The 22395-nt window shown below is 48.5% G+C and overlaps 1 protein-coding gene across 3 annotated transcripts in view; it reads left to right on the forward strand.

Moving 5' to 3' along the window:
• The window catches only part of QRICH2 (glutamine rich 2), a 450378-nt gene that overhangs the window by 383968 nt on the left and 44015 nt on the right, over nt 1–22395 (forward strand). For all 3 annotated transcript variants that reach the window (XM_085616929.1, XM_085616930.1, XM_085616931.1), the window contains exons 17-18: nt 14509–14674; nt 17621–17708. In XM_085616929.1, coding sequence (XP_085473055.1) covers nt 14509–14674; nt 17621–17708 — 254 coding nt within the window. The remainder of the gene's footprint in view (nt 1–14508; nt 14675–17620; nt 17709–22395) is intronic.

Consider the following 22395-nt stretch of genomic DNA (forward strand, 5'->3'; position numbering starts at 1 on the left):
AGGCCGGACAACCAGGCCTGTGCCCGGGGGAGGTCCCTGGGGGGATGACGATCCATAGACCCAGAAACCACCGCATTGAAGTCCCCCCCAACCACCAGCAGGCCACCCGGAAGGTCTAGGAGGAGGCGCCCCAGGTCCGCAAATGTAGTAGATTGTAACCCAGGCGGGACGTACACTGATATAAAAACAAACACTCTACCCTCCATTCTACCCACCAGAACAGTGTAGCGTCCCCTCTCATCATGGCGCACCTCATCAATCTCCAACGGGAGCGAGTTCTTGATCATGATACCCACCCCCCGCGAGCCCGAGGTGAAGCCCGAGTGGGCCACCAAACGATAGCCTCGCCGATTCATGGCATGAAAGGAGTTACCTATAAGGTGTGTCTCCTGCAGGAAGATAACATCTGGTGAAATACGTTTCAGGTACTGCAAGACCACACCACGCTTAATCCTGTCCCCCAGGCCGTTAACATTCCATGACAACACAGTCAAATCCCTACCCCCCATCATACGTAGAAGCAATCAGTCGTCCCCCACAGAGCATCTCGAGAGCAACAATACAGTAAAGGGCTTGCCTTGCGGTGCAAACAAACAACACACCCCCCCATCCCAACAGAACTCCCCCCTCCCTGCACCCCTGCATGAGCCCAGACAGCCCCCCCAAAGTGCAGTGTGCCTGTCGCCCCATAGATGAAAAACTAACTAGTCCCCCAGAGGAGGAGGGAAGCCCCCAACAGACCCCGCACGACCTCCATAGGAGGGGAATATATACGGTCAGTAAATGGTAAAGGAATGTTGTCCAGAGCAAGGCCTATTATTCACCCCTCAGTTCTGATCCGGCGGGCCCTCCCCGCCAACCGCACCCCCCCCACCCCCTCGGCCCCGATCTCCAGGCAGAGTGTCCAACCAGTCCCCAGCCGCCTCGGGTCGGTCAAAAAAGTGCGTGCGACCATCCACCTCCACCCTTAGCTTAGCTGGAAAAAGCATTGAGTACTTAAGGTTCAGGTCCCGTAGGCGACGTTTAACTCCGAGAAAACCCAGTCTCTGTTTTTGGACCGCCGGAGTAAAGTCTGGGTAGAAATGCACATCCATGTTATCAAGCTTGACCGGTCCCTGTTGCCTGGAGGTCTGCAGGATAGCGTCTCTGTCCCGAAAGTTAAAAATCCGGGCAATGAGAGGCCGCGGCGGGGCACCGGTCTTAGGTCTGCCCCCAGGGACCCGGTGAGCACGTTCCACCGCAAAAAGCTTACTCAGCCCCCGGGGCTGGAGATGGGTGAGGATCAATTCTTCCACAAAAAGATCTGCCGCCTCTCGTCCCTCCGGCACCCCAACAATGCGAACGTTATTTCTCCGGGCCCGACCCTCGGAATCCTCCAGTCGCCGGTCCATCAGGGCGCTCGCCTGGCCAAGCCGGCGCACCTCCTTTTGGAGGGCCACCACGTCCGTCGTGAGGCTCGTTGTGGTGTGGGCCAGGGAATCGACCCGGTCGTTGGTTTTGGATAAGTCAGCCCTCACGAGGCTAACATCCACAAGGACCGAGTCTATCTTTTGCGCTAGGGTGTCGAAGCGCTGGTCCACCGAGGCCTTCATCTCTGCGATGGCGCCCATGACGTCCCGGAGGGTCAAATCCACCGGTTGAGCAGATGCCTCCGTCGGGCCCGCCGGGGATGTGCGCGATGTCTCCGGAGACCCCTTCTGGAGGGTGTAGCGGTCCATACTGTTGGATTGATGCGCCGGGCCACGGCGGGTCGTCTTCACCTTCGCCCGGTCGCCATCTTGTTTGGTGGACATGCCTGCTCTCCCACCGTCGTGCCAATCTCCTCGAAAAGGCCGATAAACCAGTTCACGGGCTCCGGGGGGGGGAGGGCGACCACTGGACCGCAGGACGACTCACAGCCGGCGGGTCAGCCGGGCATCTGGACAAGGCCACACCACCGCACCCCGCTCCGCAACCCTACCTCGCCTGAGGGCAAGGAGAGCGCAAAAGCGAAAGTGAAAGCGCGGGATACGCGAGTCGCCCAGCCCTGCCCGCCGCTGTTGTTCGCTTTGTCCCCGGATCGCCCCACTACTCCAATCCGGGGGGCCAGCGCGGAGAAGGCCGCAACCTTCAATCGGTGCTCCCACCGGTGTCCGGGGTCCGATTCGAAAACGAAAAACGGGTGGCGCCTCAGCTCGGGTTCACCGATACAGTCCCCTCAACAAGGACAGGATATAGCCAGGATTAATTCAGGAGGTCGTGGAGGTCCTCGGGAGCCTCGCACCTACGCGGCCATCTTGGATGCGCGCTAGGCTCCTCCCCCAAAACCCGATATTTTTAACCAAGATATTTTTGACATCGATATTTTTTTTCTCAATGTTTTTGTACTTACCATAATGTAGATAGGATGTCGATATTCTTGACTTTGATATTCTTGCTGCGATATTTCTGTAGGTCGATATTCTGACCATCGATATTCTGTCAGTGATTCATGCAGGAGTGGGGCGCAGGCCCGCTTGGCACAAGCATGCTGGGGGAAGGTATGCAAAGTAGAGATAGTAGGATTGAACGATTTGGAGTCTAGAGGAGGTGGTAAGCTATCGGGGAGCCATCAGTGCATTCCGCCAGTCCTCGTCCTCCACAGGTCCCACCCAACTCTCCCAGTGGGTTTTGAGGTGGTCAAGTGAGCCAGGGGAGTTGATGACAAGCATGTGGTAGATCTGCGCTATCCGCCATGGCCTAGACTGCCCATAAGTAACTTGCCTTCCAGGGGGCTAATCTCCGGGAGTGTGTCAGTGGGCGGGTGATGCATTGGGACTCTGGAGAGCGTGTCTGAGTGGAAGATATTTGTAGAGCTGGCTGCATGCAAGGCTGTGGCTGCGTTGAAGGTCCTGGAAGGAGCGCATGTGTGTCCATGACCAGACGTCTCCATGTTGAGTAATACGGATGAGATCCCAGGAGCAGAAACTGCGGAGCGAGGCCACCTCTTTCAACCAGGTGCTGTGCCAGAGCGGTGTCTGTTGCATGAGTCTGTTGTCCCATCATACATGTCGTAGCGCTGCACGCCATGCAAGGAACACCACCCGGATTACTGGAGGTCGGAGAAGAAGAACCGGGGAACCATAAAGCATTGTCTGAAACTGGGAGAAACCCAGCAGTGAAAACTCCAGGCGATAGGCAGAGTCTGATCATCCTCTGTTGAGCCAATCATGAAGAACGAGGAGAAGGGAAGCAAGATAATAGAGGTGAAGATTGGTCATCCCCAAGCCGGCATCGTACGACCCCAGCTGGCAATGCGTGAAGGCCAGACGTGCTCATGAGCCCTGCCACAGGAATGTCTTGATAGCGCCGTCCAGTGCAGAGAACCACATGCAAGGTAAGTGGATCGGCAGGTTTTGAAAGACAGAGAGAAAGCGCGGAAGCATTATTATCTTAAAGAGGGTGATGCATCCCGGTACATTGAGGGGGAAGGCCCGCCACCTGATGGGTCCGCCTTTGCTATTTGGACCAAAGGCTTGAGGTTGAGGGCCCAGGTAAGGTCCGGGTGCAGAGCGACCCATATGCCTAGGTATTTAAAACTGAGACGGAGGAGGGGGATGTTCGTCTGCCAGTCGAAGTAGTGTCTGGATTGCGCCAGGTTGACCAACTTCGACTTAGAAGGGACAATCCACAGGTCAGACGCTTCCCGAAGCATTCTGACAGCCGGAGACATCGGGGTCCACTAACCGCCGGGTGTGTGAGGTAAAGCAGGACATCATCCACATAGACTGCGATACGGTCCTCATGCCCTGTACCCCAGGCTCAGCCCTCGTACTGGGTGTCCTCACGTATAAGTTGGGCCGAGATTCTATCGCCATGGCATAGAGGAGGGGAGACAGGGAGCATCCTGTGGCAAAAGCTTCAGAGAGGACCCCGTTGACCTGGACTCAGGTGGTTAGATTGGAGTATAGGACACGGAGCATACCCGGAACTTCAGCCCGAAACCCGCACATGCCAGCACCAAGTGGAGGTAGTGCCAGTCCACTACATCAAAAGCCTTCTCAAAGTAAATGAGAAGGAAGGCTATGTCTAGTGCGAGTCGGTGACGTTGGGCCAGGGCCACTTGGAACCGGCGTATACAGTGTAATGTGCTGCGGGACGGCATGAAGCTGCATTGGTAAGGTTGCACCAGCCCATGTATAACCTGTTTGAGCCTGTTGGCTAATATGCATGCAAAGATCTTGACCTCGCAGTTAAGGAGCGAGATCAGTCTATAGGCCGCGCATGTTGTGGAAGGGGGCTGCGTCGTAGGTATTATGACGATAGTGTTGGATGCCAGTTCCAGGGGTAAGAACCACATGTGGCAAACTTTCTTGTAGAGCTATAAAAGATGGGGGATGATGGTCTCGCAGAACGCAGCATAATATTCCATGGGATAGCCATCCGGGCCTGGGGTTTTACCCGGTGCCATACCGGACAATGCCTCTCTAATTTCCTCTGCCGTGAATGGTTCGTCTAGCAGACGGATGTCTGATACTGGCAGCCAGGGGAAGGGAGAACGAATCAAGAAAAGATTGGGACACAGCTGCACTCCTATCTACGAGGTGGGCGTACAATGTCTGATAGTAATGGACAAAGGCCAAGGTTATCTCGACAACAGTCTGTTGAGGACGCTGCCGTCTAGGATTTTGGGGACAATCCTGTCAGCGTGTTGACGAGAGACAAACCAGTAGAACAATTCCCCTTTTTTGTCGTCCCAGCCATAGATCCGGGCTGTTGTGGCATGCCAGAGGTGCTTAGCTGCCTCAAGAGAGAGTGTAATCGGATGTCTTCACAAACAAGACTTAACTGCTGAGTGATCCGTGCCAGAGAGTTGGACTCCAACTGCTGCTCAAGGAGCAGTGCCTTGGCTTCTAGTTGGGTTATAAAAGCAGATTGATCGCGTTCCCGGGCTTTGACATAACTCCTGGCGGCACCTCGTAGGGTCACTTTACTTGTGGTCCATTGGGTGCCTGTATGTGTAACCGGGCCTTCATTGTTGTGAAAGTAGCCCCGAAATTCGGACCGGAGGAAGTGGACAGATTCCTTGTCCTCGAGAAACCATGCGTTTAAACGCCACATGGGACGCTGCCCTGGAGGCGGGTGCCCAAGTTGGAGAAGCAAAGGGGAGTGGACTGAAATTTCACAGGGTAACACCTGGATCTGGGTCAATAACTGACAGGCAAGGATGGGAAGAAAAGCGAGGTCTATCCGGGAATGGGTGTGGTGGGCTCCCGACGTATGTGTGAAGTGTTACTGCCGAGGATGCCAGGATCACCACGCATCATAGAGACCCAGAGTCGTGGTCCATTCGGCAAGACGCCGGGCGTTGGTCTGTCGAGACTCTGACGAAACTCCGATCCATTCAAAATCAAGGTCTGGCACCGCGTTGAAGTTGCCCCCTAGGATTGTAAGCCACTATGGGAGGCCTGAAAGAAGGCACGAGAGGTCCCTAAGCCCAGTGTGCAGAGAGGCAGGGGGTACATATGTGCATACGACGGAGACCGCCCGCCCCTCCAGTGTACCCTCCAGGGTGACAGAGCATCCCTGTGGATCACGTGTAACTTGCACAACTACCAGGGGAAAGAAACGACGCAATAGGATGGCTGCTTCCATCTCCCCCGACTCTATTGTAGCCTTTACGTGCTAGAAAGGGCAGCGCTCCACGAAGAGATGGTCCTCCTGCATCAACAGTACCTCAGGACAGTGTTGCTGTGCAAAGGTGATGCAGCAAGCCGTTAACATTCCAGGCCAAAATCCGAAAGGTCATGCGTGCATGAAGTAGAGTCTAACGTAGAGTGCCGGCAAGGAGCCTGCCAAGGACACTCGCTGGGTCCAATGAGTCAAAGAGAGTGGCTACGTGGTGGTGTATGGGAGAATGCCACTCTGGAACTGCGTGCAGATGTTGAACGAGTGTGCGTGCTGGTACCTATGCAGGAAAAGAAAAGGTTAACAAATAAAGCAAATAACATTGTGCAAAGAAACACCCTCCCCCAACTCCAACCCCACCTCACACTTCTACCCCAGAAGCATCTGTTGCCCTATAAGAAGAACTTTTGGAAAGAACTGAAGAGCAAAACCTCAAGTTCATCATGTACGAGGCAAAGAACAAGAGGGAAGGAGAGAAAAAGTAAGGCAAACCCCATCATTAATTGAGAAATCATTGAATTCTGATAAAATATAACCTGAGCCGCCGTCATCATGGCTAGTGTGATGGCCCTGGACTGGAACTTGCACAGGAGGTGAAGTGGTGATTAAGTAAAACATTGTAAGGAGACAGCAAACAATCCTGCATTATGAACCGGAAGCAATGGAGATGTTAGATCCAGGTTTTTAGGTGTTTCCTGAACAGGGGTTCAGACTACTCCAGTCTCAAATGGGTGGGCAAGGCATTCCACGCTTTTGTTCCCAGGACTGCCATTGACTTTCTTCCTCTAGATGAGAGGTGGAAGGTGGGGGGGTGCCAGGAGATTTTCCGAGGATGATCGTAAAATCCTTTGGGTAATAAATGGTTTGATTCTGGTTCTTAGGTATTTGGGTCCTGTGTTCTTGAGGGTTCTGAAAATTAAGACAAGGATTTTGAAGAGAATCCTTTTATGTAATGATGCTTTTATGTAAAAGATGCTGCTGGGCCTCGTTGAGAACAGCGTCCCTGTCTCGGTACTTGAGAATGCGAGCTATAAAGAGCTAAGGCCCCAGGGGTAGACTTGGCGGTCCAGGCCCGGTGTGCTCTTTCGATAGCACACCACAGGGCAGGCGAACGGCTGGTATCCAGGACTTGATCCAGTGCTCCATATACTCTACCATCCGCTGCGGATCAGCCCCCTCTGCTCGCTCTGGGACTCCAATCAGGTGGATGTTGTTGAGCCGAGAGTGGTTCCCTGCATCATCTGCATGCCTGTAGGGTTCTGCCATTCGATTGAGCAGGGTGTAGACCTGGTTTTTAAGGGTTGAGATATCATCTTCAGCTGAGGTGATCCGGGACTTTGGCTCTGTCATTCATGCTGTGGCGTTGCGGAGGTCTTGACACAACAGCGCAACAGCCATTCTCACCTCGGTGATCTTGGGCTCCACAGCCGCTTGCGAAGCATGGATTATTAACAGAAACAATGGCTCCTGTGGAATAATATCAAAATGATAGTGATATAATAGTGCACAATGGCAATGAAGAGGGTTAGGGTGATGTCAAAAGGAGAAAAGACCACATGCACTTTACTTTTTGTTTTTCACAATCAATTTTTTTATAGCTCTTAAAAAAAATAAAAATATGTACATGGAAATGATATAACAGTAGTGCGTAGTGTCCCCAGTGATTACAGAAACCTAAAGTACTGGTGACATATTTGTGACATATGTGCAAGGTTTCCAATTTATCATAAAGTTGACCATTTGTAAGTATACAGAATGTACACCGCGTTTCTTGTACAATGATAAGCGCTGGTTTAATTGTTCGCTTTTGTTATCTGCCGACGACGTTTTGACCCTTTGTGCAGTGTTGGGTCTCTTCAGGACCTAGAAATGTAGGGACATCTGAAGGGTGGTTTTCTCAGCCGTGTAGGGGATGTGTGCCACAAGTGAGTGAAGAAAAGAGAAAAAGATACTCACAAGGAACCCAGCCGGGCACCCATGTGAGGGTAGAGAATGGCTGGCAACCTGTCACTAGATTTCACTTGATGAACCCTGATTCTGACAACAGTGGGTGCGTTCCTGGTACAATCTCCAAATGATACGGAAAGTATACACACAGGAGGTGCATCCGCTCCGTCCTGTGGGTTGTGGATAACTTCCGAGGGAAAAGGATGGAATAGCAATACTTGTTTATTCAAAACAGGCGGATAAATGCTGGAGGTGCAGTCGCTCCATGCTAGGGTTTGAAGGGTGCCACCAACCAATATAATCAGTCAATTAAGTGGTAAAGCCTATGAGGCTCATTGAAAGGAGATTGACCCAGCCTGCCGATGCAGCGCATGGGAGCAGGACAGCGTGTGTCTGGCTGCTCGGCCCAAGGAACGAAGCATGGATAGCCTGCAGAATCAGCAGTGGCGGAGGAAGCAGACACAACCCCATAAGTAGGGCCCATGATGTCGCCAGACAAGCCGGTTGTGTACTGGTCCATTTTTGCCTGGGTGTGCACGCTGCTGGCTGCTCTATCCCTCCCCATCCTGGCAAAGAAGAAGCGGCAAAGCAGGGAGCACAGTGGTAGGATGACTGGCTTTTGGGCAGGCGGCGGCTAAGGTGGGCCATAAGGAACTGGTGGGGTGTCCGAATTGGACAGAGTAGGTGTTGAATGGGGGAACACCCCCTGATCAAAAATATTGAACAGTCTCCATTGGAGCCACTTCTGTGGGGAATAGCAGCGGCAGGATTACGACAACCTCCAAAGTCCCAGAGCTCCGCCCCCATGGGTCCAGACAAAGGGGTCTCCAGTGAGTCCCGCTGGTCCGGTACACCACACACACAGCGCAGATCGGACAGACGGGCCGCACCGTACTGGGTACAGGTGTCTTCAAGACATGAGGCCACAACCCAGGTTGGGCGGTCTGCCGTGGTGCGCCGCAACTCCCAGTGAAGCAGGCGACGTGGCCAGGGAGGTGCCACTGTGGTATCCGCGCCTGTCTAAGTGCCGCCCACACAAGGTGGAGCCCCCCACCTGTGGATCCAGTAGTGGCAGTGGGGATCCTAGCAGGGGACCTGAATCAGGAGCCAATGCTGGAAATGCAGGGGACAGCTCCGCTTTGGTCGGGCTGTAACATTAGGCCACAGATACGAGGCCTCTAGCAGGGTAGGCCTTCCCACTTGCAGGGTGCGCAGGCAGGTGGTAGCACAGCAGGTCCCTTACTGCTCCTGGCAGGCTCACTCCTGGATCGCAGATGAAGAGGGACCAGAGTGGAACCCCCGGGGGTGGCCGGGCCCCTCCGATCACGGGCACCCCTCCAAGGGTCCTTCAGTCACAGCTCCTCCTTAAGCAGGGCCGGACAGGGAACAAAAACCAGCCCTGGCAAGTGCTCGGCCAGCCCCACACCCGTGGTTGGGGATGCAGCCGAGCTGTTTGTCAGGGCCGGTTTCGGACGATTTTGTTACAGGGGCCGATATTGCATCTGTGCTGCAAAAACAGCCCTGTAACAAAAACGGCCCCCCAGGGACCCAAAACCAGTCCCTACCCTGGCGGCCCACCGGGAAATGCCCAGTGCCCGCTACGGCCAGTCCGGCCCAATCCTGAAGTCCTCTGTAGGTGTGCCGAGGTGGCGCAGGTCCAGGAGAATCTGCGGGCTACAGTAACCCGCCCCCGCGGCGGTAACGAGGTGGTGCATTCTGATCACCCCAAAGTTCTTCAGGCCCTGCTCCACAGCAGCTGGGCTGGTGGGCCGGTACTGGGGCACGCGGTTGTGGGCAGGTGACTCCCCCATGTTCGCAAAGGCCAGCAGGCAGATGGCCGCGAGGTGGGGCCCTTACTGTTTAAGGCTCGCAGCGGCGGTTCATAGCGTTTCTGCAGAGTTCCTCTCGCCCTTCAAGTCCGATGACTCTCTGCCTCGTGCGCCCCTTCCGGGGCCTCCCCAGGCGCCGATCAGTAGCAAGTATGCTGACTACTGTAGCGGTACTCCCCGGGGGGCGCAGGGCAGTGTGAGACAAGGTGAGCTTGTGGTCTGTGGCAATGCCCTCTACGCGGCGGCAGGGGCCTACTAGAGGCCGCACAGTGCCGTCGGTCACAAAGACCCACCGAGGGCCCACAGAAAGCAGGAGAGGAGACGGCCCGGGAATCCGGGCACCACTGTATGGCAGGAAGTGACGGAGACATCGTTGGCTCAGGTATGTGGCAGATTCAGGGGTTAGCCGCAGAGCGGTACTAAGGTGCGACCGCCATGTTGGCCTGCTTGGCCACGCCCCCCTTAAGAGGTGTTTTAATCATAATGGTGTGGTGAGCAAAAGAAACCATAACTTCGCTTTAACAAATGTCCGTGGTTTTTGGGGTATATTACATCCATCCCGTATAAAAGCGACCTCAGCTGCGCACAGCTTTTGGCTGTCTGCTTGGTCCCGCACCCAGCCCTCCACAAGTGGCCAATGGTCACAGTGCAGGGCCGTTTGCTATGAGCAGCAACATTTATAGCAGTTCCTGGTGTTGGTCAGGCCCTCCGCCTAATCCTCGGCAGCTGGCCAAACCATACTGTGCACGACCTTTAGCTGTGTGCAGTGCTAATTTGCTGTAGGGGCTGATTTAACAGGCATGGTCTGTGCCTAACCCTCAACATACGGCCAATCCAGTCAATGGCCTGACTCTAGACCAGCCGAGAGATCCACGTATGCACTGTGCACGGTTTTCACCATGTATATTTGTAATATGTTGTTTTGTTGTTCTCTCAACTTTTTTTCATGATCTCCAAATAAAAATATATTGACTTTTAAAAAAATGTGCAGATCTACAGAATCAAGCCCAAATTTGGATCTTCAAATCCTATGAGAAAAACTGTTTTGGGGTGTAATTGGTGTAAAAGAAACACAAAAAGAAGCACTTGCAATCGCGTGAAAAGTGTAGGGCTTCCAAGCATCATCAGTCCATACATAAGGGGAGGAAGAAAATCTAGATTCCCTCTCCTGGTCTGAATGTCAGTCTGAAGACAGCATGTAAGAAATTTTTAAAATGGACTATTCTAATTCTGTCTTTGGAATCACAGTAAACCCATTTTAAAAACGGGGAACCTGCAATTCACAAAGTCAAAGGCTTTGCAACTACAAAACCCTAAGCAGCACTGTACAAAAGTAATATTATGAGTTACAAATATCTTTACGACTCGTAATGTAAACATTCAGGGCCTCCTTTACTATATTTTGACACGCAGCAAGCCTTCCTGCTGCACCGTATCTACCATATACGGTGCGTTCCTGTCCTCCCCTGTGCCGGCACATAAACAGGAGCCGGGCACCAACGCAGACACCATTGCCCCATGGTGCAAGGTGCCTGCCTTGTAGGGATGATTGTTGTTGTTGTGTAGCAAGGGACACCTTCCTGCGCAAAACCAATTGTAATGGTGTTTTGCTCCTTCTATGGGTGTGGCAGAATGCAAAAAAAGAAGAGAAATAAAAGTATTTTTCCTTGATGCGCTACTCCTACACCTAGGATTCTGATGCATTCCCAGGTTTACGACACCTTGTAAATCTTTGAATATGTCAGGTTCCATGGATGTTGCATGGGAACACCCACAGCAACACCCATGCAGGGTGATTTTACGTGGCCTTGTAAATATGGGCAGGCACACTGCGCCGCTGGTGCGTCTGACTAAAGTGACACACCTGAGGCTGATGGGCTTGTAAATGAGGCCCTGAGACTCCATGCAATTTGGGGGAGGAATAGGTGTGAAAGGCATGGCCCCTACTCCCTAAAGATCCCAATTAAATGTATTTATGGACTGGACCACAATTGGGTTTGGAAACCATTGATGACAAACCAACTCCAGAGAGTGAGTAGTATAACATTTGCAAACCGGATGCTATCGATGAGGGGCAGCTTCCTCATTGTGAATGTGAGCTCAAGCATTGGTGGGCATAAGGAACAGTCCTGGGGATGAGGACTTATGGGAAAACGCCGAAACGCTGAAGAAGACGTGATTGATGTCAGGATATGAGTCTTCATCCAGATACATGCTCAGGATGATTATTTAATCCTATTAGACTATCGGCAGAATGGCGCCTCTCTGCAGCTGCTAAAATCACGGCTGTAGCAGGGCAGGTGACCTGCCTGTGCATCAGGATAGAAACAGGTTGACATCCGTATAGATACAAAAACAGACAGGGTCTCATTTGGTGTTTGACCTACTGCATGCCCGTTTATTGGAAGAGAAATAGACCTACTCAGATAAACCCAGCCCAACTCTTTTTTTGAGAACTAATTGACTCAAAACTGGTCCTGATGAAGGTGGTTTTATTAGGGTTCCACCGAAACGTGCGTTGACCTATATTTGATATACGGGAATCCTGTCAGAGACACACACAAGAGAAGGATTGGTTGGGACGTATCTGCACAACGTATTTAAACTACCAGTGTCTCGATTCTGATATATTGGATCCCCCACATGCTTTGAACTGTTTTGTTTATCATTTTTTAATGTTGTATGGTTAATAGGATGGGTGAGATGGTTGATAGGTATGATTGTAGGTTTGAGGGATTAGTGTGGGGTTATCTTTGTATTTATGATTTTTTATTTTTTTTATCATATTGCACTGTCTGTTCTAGTTAGCCACTTTAGGCCAACTGAAGTATGAGGCCATTTATGAAGCTAAGCTCATAAAATGTACTGAAGTGCTGCTGATATTACTTGTTTGGTATTTATGGTGTATGTTTTTTCCATGTTTAGTGCTAATTTAAAGTAATGGATTCCTGAAAAAAGAAAAAGAAAAAAGTATTTTTATAAATAACAAATAGTTTTATGAACTAATTTTGGTTCCAGAAGATATTTGGAGGATATGTTTGGTGTATGAGCCTTATTGGCCAGTGGTATAAATGATCTAGGTCGGTTTAGAGGTTTTTATCAGTTTTTTATTTTATTTTGTTGCTTCCCCCTCCTCTAGGACCTAAGATAATATAGGGGGTACCTTTCTACCTATTTGCAGTCATGGGGCTCTCCATTTGCACCCCTAATGCCATTCTCATCATGACAGTTTGTTTTTGTTTTTTATTGTACCTTCTGTTCCTGTATGGCTGCTTTTGGCGATTGTGAATGCAGGGATGGCTTTGCAGGCCCCCCATCTGTGCATTGTCAGCCATTTTGGTAAGGTTCATAAAAATAATTCTGATATATTAATGGGACTGAACTCTGCCAATCCTACTGAATAGTCATTTGTTTGCGTTGTGAAGGATAAATACATCTGTCGCAGTGCAAAAATATTATCAGTTTGTAAGTTATACTAAGGGCAGCATTATATCTTATTCTCAGGTTTGTCTCAGAATTTCACTTGAATCAGTAAGTTCAGGTTAAAGTATTTATTTCTCTGTCCCTCTAACCTATTAGCCTAAGGCATGAGAAATATACCATAGACTTACCCCATCCAAGAGAGCGCTCAGTCACTATATTAGCAGTATGGATCTGGGCAGTTTCTTATAATAAATAGATTAGTATTTAAAGCCTTGGCATTAAGCGGACTCACTCCAAGTAAATAAACATCTGCACAAGATAGTGCGTGAAGCAGGCCACGCATCTCCCCACGAAGGGCGTACGGCTCAAACAAACGGAGGCAGAACTGTACGAAGTAGCTTTTCGTGGAGGTTCATGCAGGGGAAGTCTGTAAGGCAGGCACTTGGTTCCTCTGCATACTTCACGTCACAGCCGCTTTAAACTCCGATGCTAGAAGGCAAGCTTCATTCAGAAGAGCAGTAGTTCTGCATAGCTTCTAGCATTATTCCTTGTGTTATCCGAAGTCCCCTTTCCAAAAGTGTTAGGTGTTCAAAGAAGCTGGGCCTAATTCAGAGTTTTGCTGGATGAATTCTCCTTTGTGGGTGATGTGGGTTGCCTGCCAGGGCATGTTTCATGCTGTAAATTGAACATTTAAGTTGCTTAAGGATATGTTGAAAAAATCAGTTGTTTATTGGCAGTTTGTCTATCACGGCAATCGCTAAATCAAGCACACCATGCTCTTTCTACTGGTTCAGTCTCGCTTCGGTCCCTCCGTGGTGGAAAGGTTATAGGAAATGAGGCTCGCTAGTGCCCTGGCACAATTTAAGCCTAGGGTGGCAGCATTTGTAGCCAGCACCACACGACTTCCGATCAAACCCCTGGAACAAGGCTGGCGTTCCTTGGCTGTGTTACGGATATGAAAATATTTCCCAAGGTCCATTGATTATTTCAAATAAAAGTATCCCCAGAGTAAACGCAGTATCCATCAGGTTGACTGTTACTGATGGTAGGTAATTTTCAACCCTGTCAAGCGTTGATCCTAGAACCCAGACACTGCTCAGCCTTTTGTTTAGGACTCAATCATTGACTAGTTTTATTCTCTAGTGACTGATACTGATCTGTTTTAATATCCATATAATGCCTAGCCTTTGAATAACAGCAAATCACTGTCAAGTCTTGTTTTATCTTACCCAATCACTGCCGAGACCTGTCTTGCAGCAGCCAATCAACAACTAACATTGATTTCAGTAACCAGTATTCACTCTAATTGGCATAATTAACCCCACTGCCAAGACTCCTTTGAGAATAGCCATTTCCTGTGTACCCTTGTTTTAAGAGGCTGAGTCGGTCTTGCGAGGATCTTTAACTTTCCATACAGTATCGTTAAATAGCAGAGCTGTAAAGCTACTCTAACAGCGATTGGTGCTGATGACTCGGTAGTGATCAATGATCAGCACTTACCACTGTATCTCAACGGCTGTATCCTGATGCTCTTGCACAGACGAGGGCTGAGTACCATTGTGTCGGGCACTTGGGCCAAGAAAACTCCATAGTTTATTGCAGGAATCAATTTTCTTGAAGTGAAGTTTGCGACTAGTTTTTTTTCTATTTGCCTTCTATGCAGTGAGCGTGTGCCCGAGATGTCAGATTATGGTATCACGGCTACCCCTCGGAGCTGTGGGGGCAGCCACACCCTCACCTTCCCCCATCGGCGCTATACACGACTGCAGAGCATCAGCTCCAACCAGTGCGTGCAGCCTGAAGAGGAGAACATACTGGCGCTTTTGAAGGTAAGGTGGGGAGAGGCGGAATAGAGAGAAGGGAGAGTAAAGTGAGAGGGAAGGCAAGACAGAGAAAGGACAGAAGATTACAGAGAAAGAAAGAAGCAGCATTAATGAGAGGAAGGGTAACTCAACAGAAGAGTGAGGGTAAGAAGGGAACAGAGGAACTGATAACAAGCAGCAAGGGGCTCAAACAGAGAGATCAGGATCAGGAGAAAAAGACACTGGAAGTGAGATGGAAAACAAAGGGGGAACAACCTTTACAACGCAACTTTTACAACGCACTACCATTACAACGAAACTGTTACAACGCGAGTGCATTGACAACGCAGGACATTACAACGCAAGTCTTTACATCGACTTGCACTAGATGGCGTGCTAACATTAAAAATAGTGTAGTTTACTATCCCAACACCTTCCCTACTGTTACGTGGACTGGAGTTGGAATAGTAAATTACACTTTTTTAATGTTAGCACGCCATCTAGTGCAAGTCGATGTAAAGACTTGCGTTGTAATGTCCTGCGTTGTCAATGCACTCGCGTTGTAAAACTTTCGTTGTAACAGCATGCGTTGTAACGTCATACATCCAAAACAAAGGGGCAAGAGTAGGGCATCTATCAGCTGAACAGTTCCGAGAGGGTTGCACGTGCTGCTCCTGTTCCACCTGAACCAATGACCATAGAGAAGGCGAGGTTCTGGCGTATGCTGAAGCAGTGTTGATGATCATAGACCTAGATGACTGAGAACCTCTAATTCCAGGAGTCACCATGATCATGGACAGGGTTAAGCGTCATGTGCCTTGTGCAAAAGTGTAATTGATCACAGAGGAAGGTGGGTTCACAGCACCTACTGCAGTAATGTAGCGATCATCGATAGGTTATGCCACATAGTTCTAGATGCAGCCAAGCCAGTAGTCCTTGAGAGCACCTGGTTCAACGGCATCTCTGTCCATAGAGTGCCAACGACTATGGAAAGAGTTAGGCAGTGCCAGAGGTGGTAAAGTGCATCAGGTGCACAGTTAGAGGTAAAGCGGTACCAGCAGTCCACATAGTACCTCTTTCACAACTGTCTTTGCTATAGGGAGAGTTGATCCCAGAGTGCCTGATCCAGTGGTGCTACTGACCATAGTGGAAAGGCTTATTCCAACCAGTGCCTGATCTGCTGTGCGAGTGATTGTAAAGATGACAGGACACACTGTTCTGGTTTTCACAGTGCCACTATCTATAGAGAAAGATATGCTCAGGGGGCCTGCAGCAGTGACATAGAGCACAGTTTTGGTCCACCAGTGAGTGCTCCAGGTGGTGCCCCTGACTATAGACAGGCTCCACCCAGCACCCGAGTGCCTTCACTAGCAGTGCTAGCAAAAGAGAACTGTTCCTGAAGTGCCATTGACAAGAAGGGGAGACTAACAATGTCTGCTCCAAATGTGCCTGTGGTCCCGGACGCGGTTGGCTTCAATGCCTACTCCATTAGTGCCTATGATCATGAGGAGAGCTCTGCATCTAATTAATAACCCACAAAAGGAAGGGCTGAGTCCAAAGTAGTGAATAGAGAGAGAGAGGGCAAGGCTTGCAGTTCCTGTTCTAGTAGCGCGGGTGCTACCTTTTTTACGTTTGACTCGAACCGTGGTATATTAGGCTTGCTCCAAACTGAAACAGACTGCATGCCTCCATAGGTCATATCTTCCCTATGACTTTGACAGATCTGCCAACATCTTAGCCAGTGAAGTAAAACAATAACTAGTGGCAACCCCGTCCAGTAATGCCATGATCATAGAGAGAGCGGAGCTTCAGGTGCATTCACCGCCATGGACAGTAAACAAATTGGGCCTCCGATGTCTGACTTTGACCAGCTTAGTAAAGAATTTTTCAGTAGTGATTTTTGGAGCCCAGAGGTGATAGAGAGGTCTTAGAGTGTCCCAACTAAGCAGTGCCAGTCAGCATATGGAGGGTAAAGTCTCTAGTTTTTCCAACAGTGAAAGTGACGATAGAGAAATTTGTGGTTCTACATTAGAGAGCTCTGTGGGTCTAGTGTATGTTTAGCAGTGCAAGTGACCATAGAGAAGGCTGTGTCTTCAGTGCTTGGTTCCTCAATACCACTGACCATAGAGAGGCGCAGACCTCCACTGTCTAACCCAACAAAGCTAATGAATATAGAGAGAGTTGAACATGTGCTTGCTTCAGTGCTGCCAGTGATCATTAATGAGCCTAAACATCCAGGGCCTCATTTATGAGGTTGTGGCGCAGGGCAGCGATACAAGGAATCTTGCTACACTGCCCTCTTGTCAAAAGAAAAGGGTAGGAATGCGCCCTATCTATAAGATAGGGTGAATGTACGACATTGTTCTGCATTCTGTCCATCAACTGTTGTTTTTGCATCTATCTATAAGATACGGCACATTCCTGACTCTTTTCCCTGCGCTGGCGCACAATGGGCTGCCATGCACTAATGCAGGCTCCCTTGCACCATGGTGCAAGGGGACCTGCGTTGCAGGGCTGATTAATTATGTGCAGAAGGGACACCTAGAAAAACGAAAAAACCGAGGAGAAATTAAAACATTTCTCCTCGTTGCACCTCCCAAACACCCCCCCTGCGGTGGCATTAGATCATGACGCATTTCCAGGTTTACGGTGCCTTGTAAATCTGGGAATGCTTCAAGTTCCATGTGTGCTGCATGGGAACACCCACAACAACACCCATGGAACGCCCCTTTTATGCTGTGTTTTGCGTGAAAGGGGCACATATATACAAGGCCATGAAAAGCCACTGCGGCACATTGGACCACTGGAATGTAAAAAAAGTGACGTTCCGGCGGTGCAAAAGTGCAGCAAGGGGCCTCATAAATTAGGCCCCTAGTGTCTACACCAACCGTGCAATACAGGATAAACATGCAGAGCCTTAAGTTTCAGTTCCATTGGTGCCTTCATCTGCTGTCTTTGCATATTCAATCCTAGCAGGAGGAAGTTGACATACTAGGCCTGGATGGGCACATCTACAGAGGGAGGATGGAGAACAGATTCCCAGCTATTCCTGTCAAAGAAGGTAGGTCATCTTCACCACTCTCCCCCACTTCTGTTCCTTATTGATCCCTTGCTTTCCTAGAGTCTGTATACATCAAGTGAACTCTGTTTCCAACACAGATAAGTTATCTTTTAAAATATCCGAGTAGCAAAGGTAGAATTTCAGAACCCATTTCACCCACACGTAGTGCCACGGAGTATCACTTGTACCCCAAGGCTGTCACACATCAGAAGTGACAACAACCTAGACTTTAAATAGAGCTGCCTCACTCAGTTCCTTTTTTCCAAAAATAAAAGGAACACAAGAGTGACATAGTTTCCGATTAACACACTAGCACTATATAAATTGTTTGAAAGTTAGGAATTTCCTGACAATGAGTAAGGGATTTTGATGTTCAGATACTTTGACCAGTGTTGGTGTTTTTATGTTAACAATAGTATCCCATAACCACTGTATTTTCTGTTTTGGGATCTATCAACAAAATCACTACTGCAGAAGTATTATCTCCTCAGTTCTGTGCTTTAGGAAAATAAATCTTCACTTGGGTCATGCCAAAAGATCCAGTCTGCTAACAGACTTCTGGGCACTCTCTTGTTTGAGGACCAGGTTTGTTTCCTTCACTCATGGAGTAGGGACTTTCAGTTCAACTGAGATGTTCACCTAAGCTCCTTGGTCTTCCGACAAGAGATGGCATTGGTGTCTCTTCTGAGGACGACACCGACCTCCAAAGTGCTTGTAACAATGCTATCGTTGTCATCCTACGAAGAATCTGATTTGACTGGTGATAGAAGACATAGGTCTCTGAGGGTATTGTGAGGCAGCATGTTTACATCAATTATTGGTATATCTTTATCTGATGTACCAGTACCCAATGTTATTGGTGCTTAGGCTAACTCCTAAATTGGAAATAAGGATAGGTAAGTGGAATATGGTCTTCAACCAACACAGAATGGGGACACAAAGGTAAATCCAGAAGTACACACTTACCTAGTTGGCTAGAGATGATTTTGTATTACTCCGCAGGCACGCAGCCACTGCTTTGGGCCTCAAAGCAGAGAGATATGAGGAAACAAAGTGCCATGTCTTGAGATGAGGCCTCTTTCTTTCCCTTTGATAAGATTTAATAGGTTCATATAATTGATGTGAGGGTCCAGTGGGCCTCATTTCAGTGTTCTGCTTTTTCCATGATTTCTGACATATTGAGTTAACAATTGAGCGGGCCAATCTCATTGAGGGAGGAAAACAGTCAAGTCATTAACTGCTCATGTCATTACAAGGAGAAAAAACACAAATCAAAATTTATAGTAGCACATTTAGGCTTTAAAGATATTGCAGGACTAGAGCAGTGTCTCTGCAGTACAAATTGTGTTCTATGAGAAATCACCCATATCCCACAAGTACCTCTAAGGCTGCATTTCAGGCTTTTTATCAAGGTCCTCGTGCTGGTAGTAATTCCTGGCCAGTATTCTTGGTGGTATTGTAATTTAACTCAAGAGCACCATGGCCTTTTTTAATTTTGTCATGCAAATTGTTTGTCTAGCCCTTCCTTTGTATTCTTGACTCTTCTTCAGGAGTAACATTGAGTAATCTGGGGTGTGGACAAGTGCTGTAAAGGCCAGAACCCTTTTGTTCTTAAAAACAATAATGGCCTTAAAGAATTTTATTAAAAAGCTGGGCAAGAAACCGATAAAAGAAATTTTAACAATATATAACGCCACGTGTACATCAGTAGCTCTGTATGGCTCGGGTCTTTGGGGGTATTCCAACATAGATTCAATTCAAATAGCCGAGAATAAGTTTGAGGGATGTCCTGACAGTACCACAAAGTGTTGCCACCTACATCTGTCATAATGAATTTGGACAACCTCATATATCAGACTTAATTAGAATACAACCCATCCTCTTGTGGCATAGGGTATGGATAACAAATGAGTGTGTCATGAACCGGGCTATATTGCAGGATGTATTAAAATTGGAAAATGTGGGTAGATCTGATTGGCTAAATTATGTTAAACATTTCCTTATTGAAATTGGATGCCAACTATATTTTGATGACCCACCTTCAATGGGTAATATATCCAGAAAAATGTTGAAAAAGCTATGTATGGAATACCTCGAGGAAAAGAGAAGGCGAGAGGAAATGAAGAAAAAGACAGTAACCTCGCATCTCTTGTTGTTAACTGGCAATAAAGTACAGCCATACTTAACCCTGCCGATGTCAAATTATGATCGATTTCTTTTGACCCGTTTTAGATTAAATATTGTTTTTAGGCTCTTGTCCTTCCCAGAAATGAATTCATGGTTGCGAAATTTGCCTATGTGCCCGTGTGATGACTCCTCGTCCCAATCTGACATCCATATTTTTTTTTTTTGTAAATTTTATATTTCACCACGTAGGAAATTCATTATCCCGCTCCTCAAAGAAATGAACTTAAATAAATGCCGCCCAGCTTTCTTAGAATTTCAGAGAATGGACACTGTTTTGACTGTTGCTGTAGTTTTAAGCTTTTTTAAAAATGTTTTTAAATTACGGAAAACAATGGGTAATGATGAAATATAATAGATTTTCATATTTTCCCTGTGTAAATTGTAAATTGATGTTGTTGCTTTCATGGTTATTGTCTTTTAACCAAATAAAGTACTTTTTGAATTTGAGTAGTCAACATCACTCAAGGAGATGGTGTAGTGTGTAACTCAATACCATATGCTACAGTGCTACAGTAATAACACAATGAAATGCAATGCAATACTTTAAAAAATAGGTCTCTACTTAAAGTACAGTATTCCAGGGCAAATACAGGGAAGATTCACATGCCAAACATATTCCTAGTATTTTCTAAGCCGAGAAATTGTCTCAACTAGTATTATAATATTTAGACACCATTGCTAATAAAAACTGTCTACATCGGTCTGGGGAGCCCAATTGCAAATCTGTACCAGCATCTATAAACAAGGTAGTATGAGTAGATTAGACTACTGGCATTGATACGCGACACAATGCAGCAATCATTTCAGACAACTGGACATCCACAAAGTCACAGTGTTAAAGGAGCTGTGGCCTAGCAGCAAGCCCACAGGAGTAGGGCACTACCTACCTATCCTGTCCTTCGAACCAGTCACGGAGAGTGTGAACGGGACAAGCAGAATGGACTCGTCTGTGGACTGTGCTAGTAGCTGCGTTCCTGTGGTGGGGACATGAAACCGATGGACCAGTGAGGAGGCTACAAAAGTGAGGGAGAAACCCACTGGTGAGGCCACAAGCGAGCAGCCTGGCATCCGCTAGTAGTGTGCTGTGGGAGACATTGTGCATGAGGGGTCGTGAGATCCAAATTAGGTGACAGAGAGGCCAGCTGGGGAACCAGGGAAGGAGAGGGACCGAGGACAGACAATCTGCAGCTGGACCTCCCCTACTTGCCTGATGGGTGCAAATATTTGTGTGTGCATGGAAAGGTGACCCAGTGCACCAAGGCTGGACTTAGCATAGGGAGCGCTCAGGTTGAGACTACACTAACAACGTCAGATGACAACTAGCATCAAGGAACGACACTGCAAGTACCACTGAAACCTGCCGGCTTAGCATTGTATCAGTGCGAGTACACCTAGGCTTAGGAGACCAGAAGGTAATGTACTACATTCATGGTTCCACGTGAAGTATATGTATAGCCCTTAGTCTTGAATTACGCCACTGCACCAACTGAAGGCACTATACTGCTAGCCCAGATCCTGATCACTGCTGAGATCACCATAGCATATGCATGTGCAAAGTGCCATCTGGACACTAAGCGGCTGCTCGTGCCAACCTGAGTGTTTTTACAGGTGATTTTTTCTGATTGCTCAGGTGACTGGCAGGCTGCGCCTCCATTGCTCTGGCTGCCACAAGTGACTGCTTGGAGTGGAAAAGATAATGTGGTGTCAACCTGAGTGTTTGGCAGATCGGCAGGAATAGGGGATGAAAATGACGGCTATAACCATCCATGATTCCCCCAAGTGGAACTCCTGACATCACTGAGAAAGCAACTGTCCAAATTGTGGCCGCGATCGAAAGTACGGGGATGATACTAGAGACTAAAATTCATACCGTAGCCCCAGATCCCACCCTCCTTAGAGAGGACCAGCATAAACTCAAGGACAGAGTCCACAACATCGAGAACTCATTAACTGCGCTTGCTCCTCAAGTTAAACATGTAGCAGTGCAAATCCAAATGTTGGCAGACAGAATACACTTCCTGGAAGGTTGTACTGAGGCTGATGAAGGTAGAGCATGGCACAATAACTTGCGTTTCATGGGGCTTCCTGAAAACATTGAAGGAACAAATCCCACAGAGTACATTGATGACTAGTTACGGACTTAGGTATCCCTGATGGTCTGTCTCGCTTCCTTCTGGTTGAACATACCGACCGAGTTCCAGCCCAAGGATTACCACCTGGAGCACCGGCTCAACCATTTGTTGCAAGGATATTGAACTACTGCGATCGGGATGTCATCTTTCAAGCCTCGATGTCAAGGAGCCCCCGGACAGTCGAAAACTCCTCAGTTATTATTTTCCCAGACTTTACTGTTGCGGTACAACACCACAAAGCCTCCTTCATGGCAGTTAAAAAGGGCCTCAGAGAACTAGGGCTAAAATATACACTGTTGTTCACTGCCCATCTAAGTGTCATTACTGTGCAGCAGATGTGGTTCGTGCATGGAACATGCTGAAGCAGT

Source organism: Triturus cristatus, chromosome 7 (assembly GCF_964204655.1).
Source record: "Triturus cristatus chromosome 7, aTriCri1.1, whole genome shotgun sequence".
In the NCBI taxonomy this organism is placed as follows: domain Eukaryota; kingdom Metazoa; phylum Chordata; class Amphibia; order Caudata; family Salamandridae; genus Triturus; species Triturus cristatus.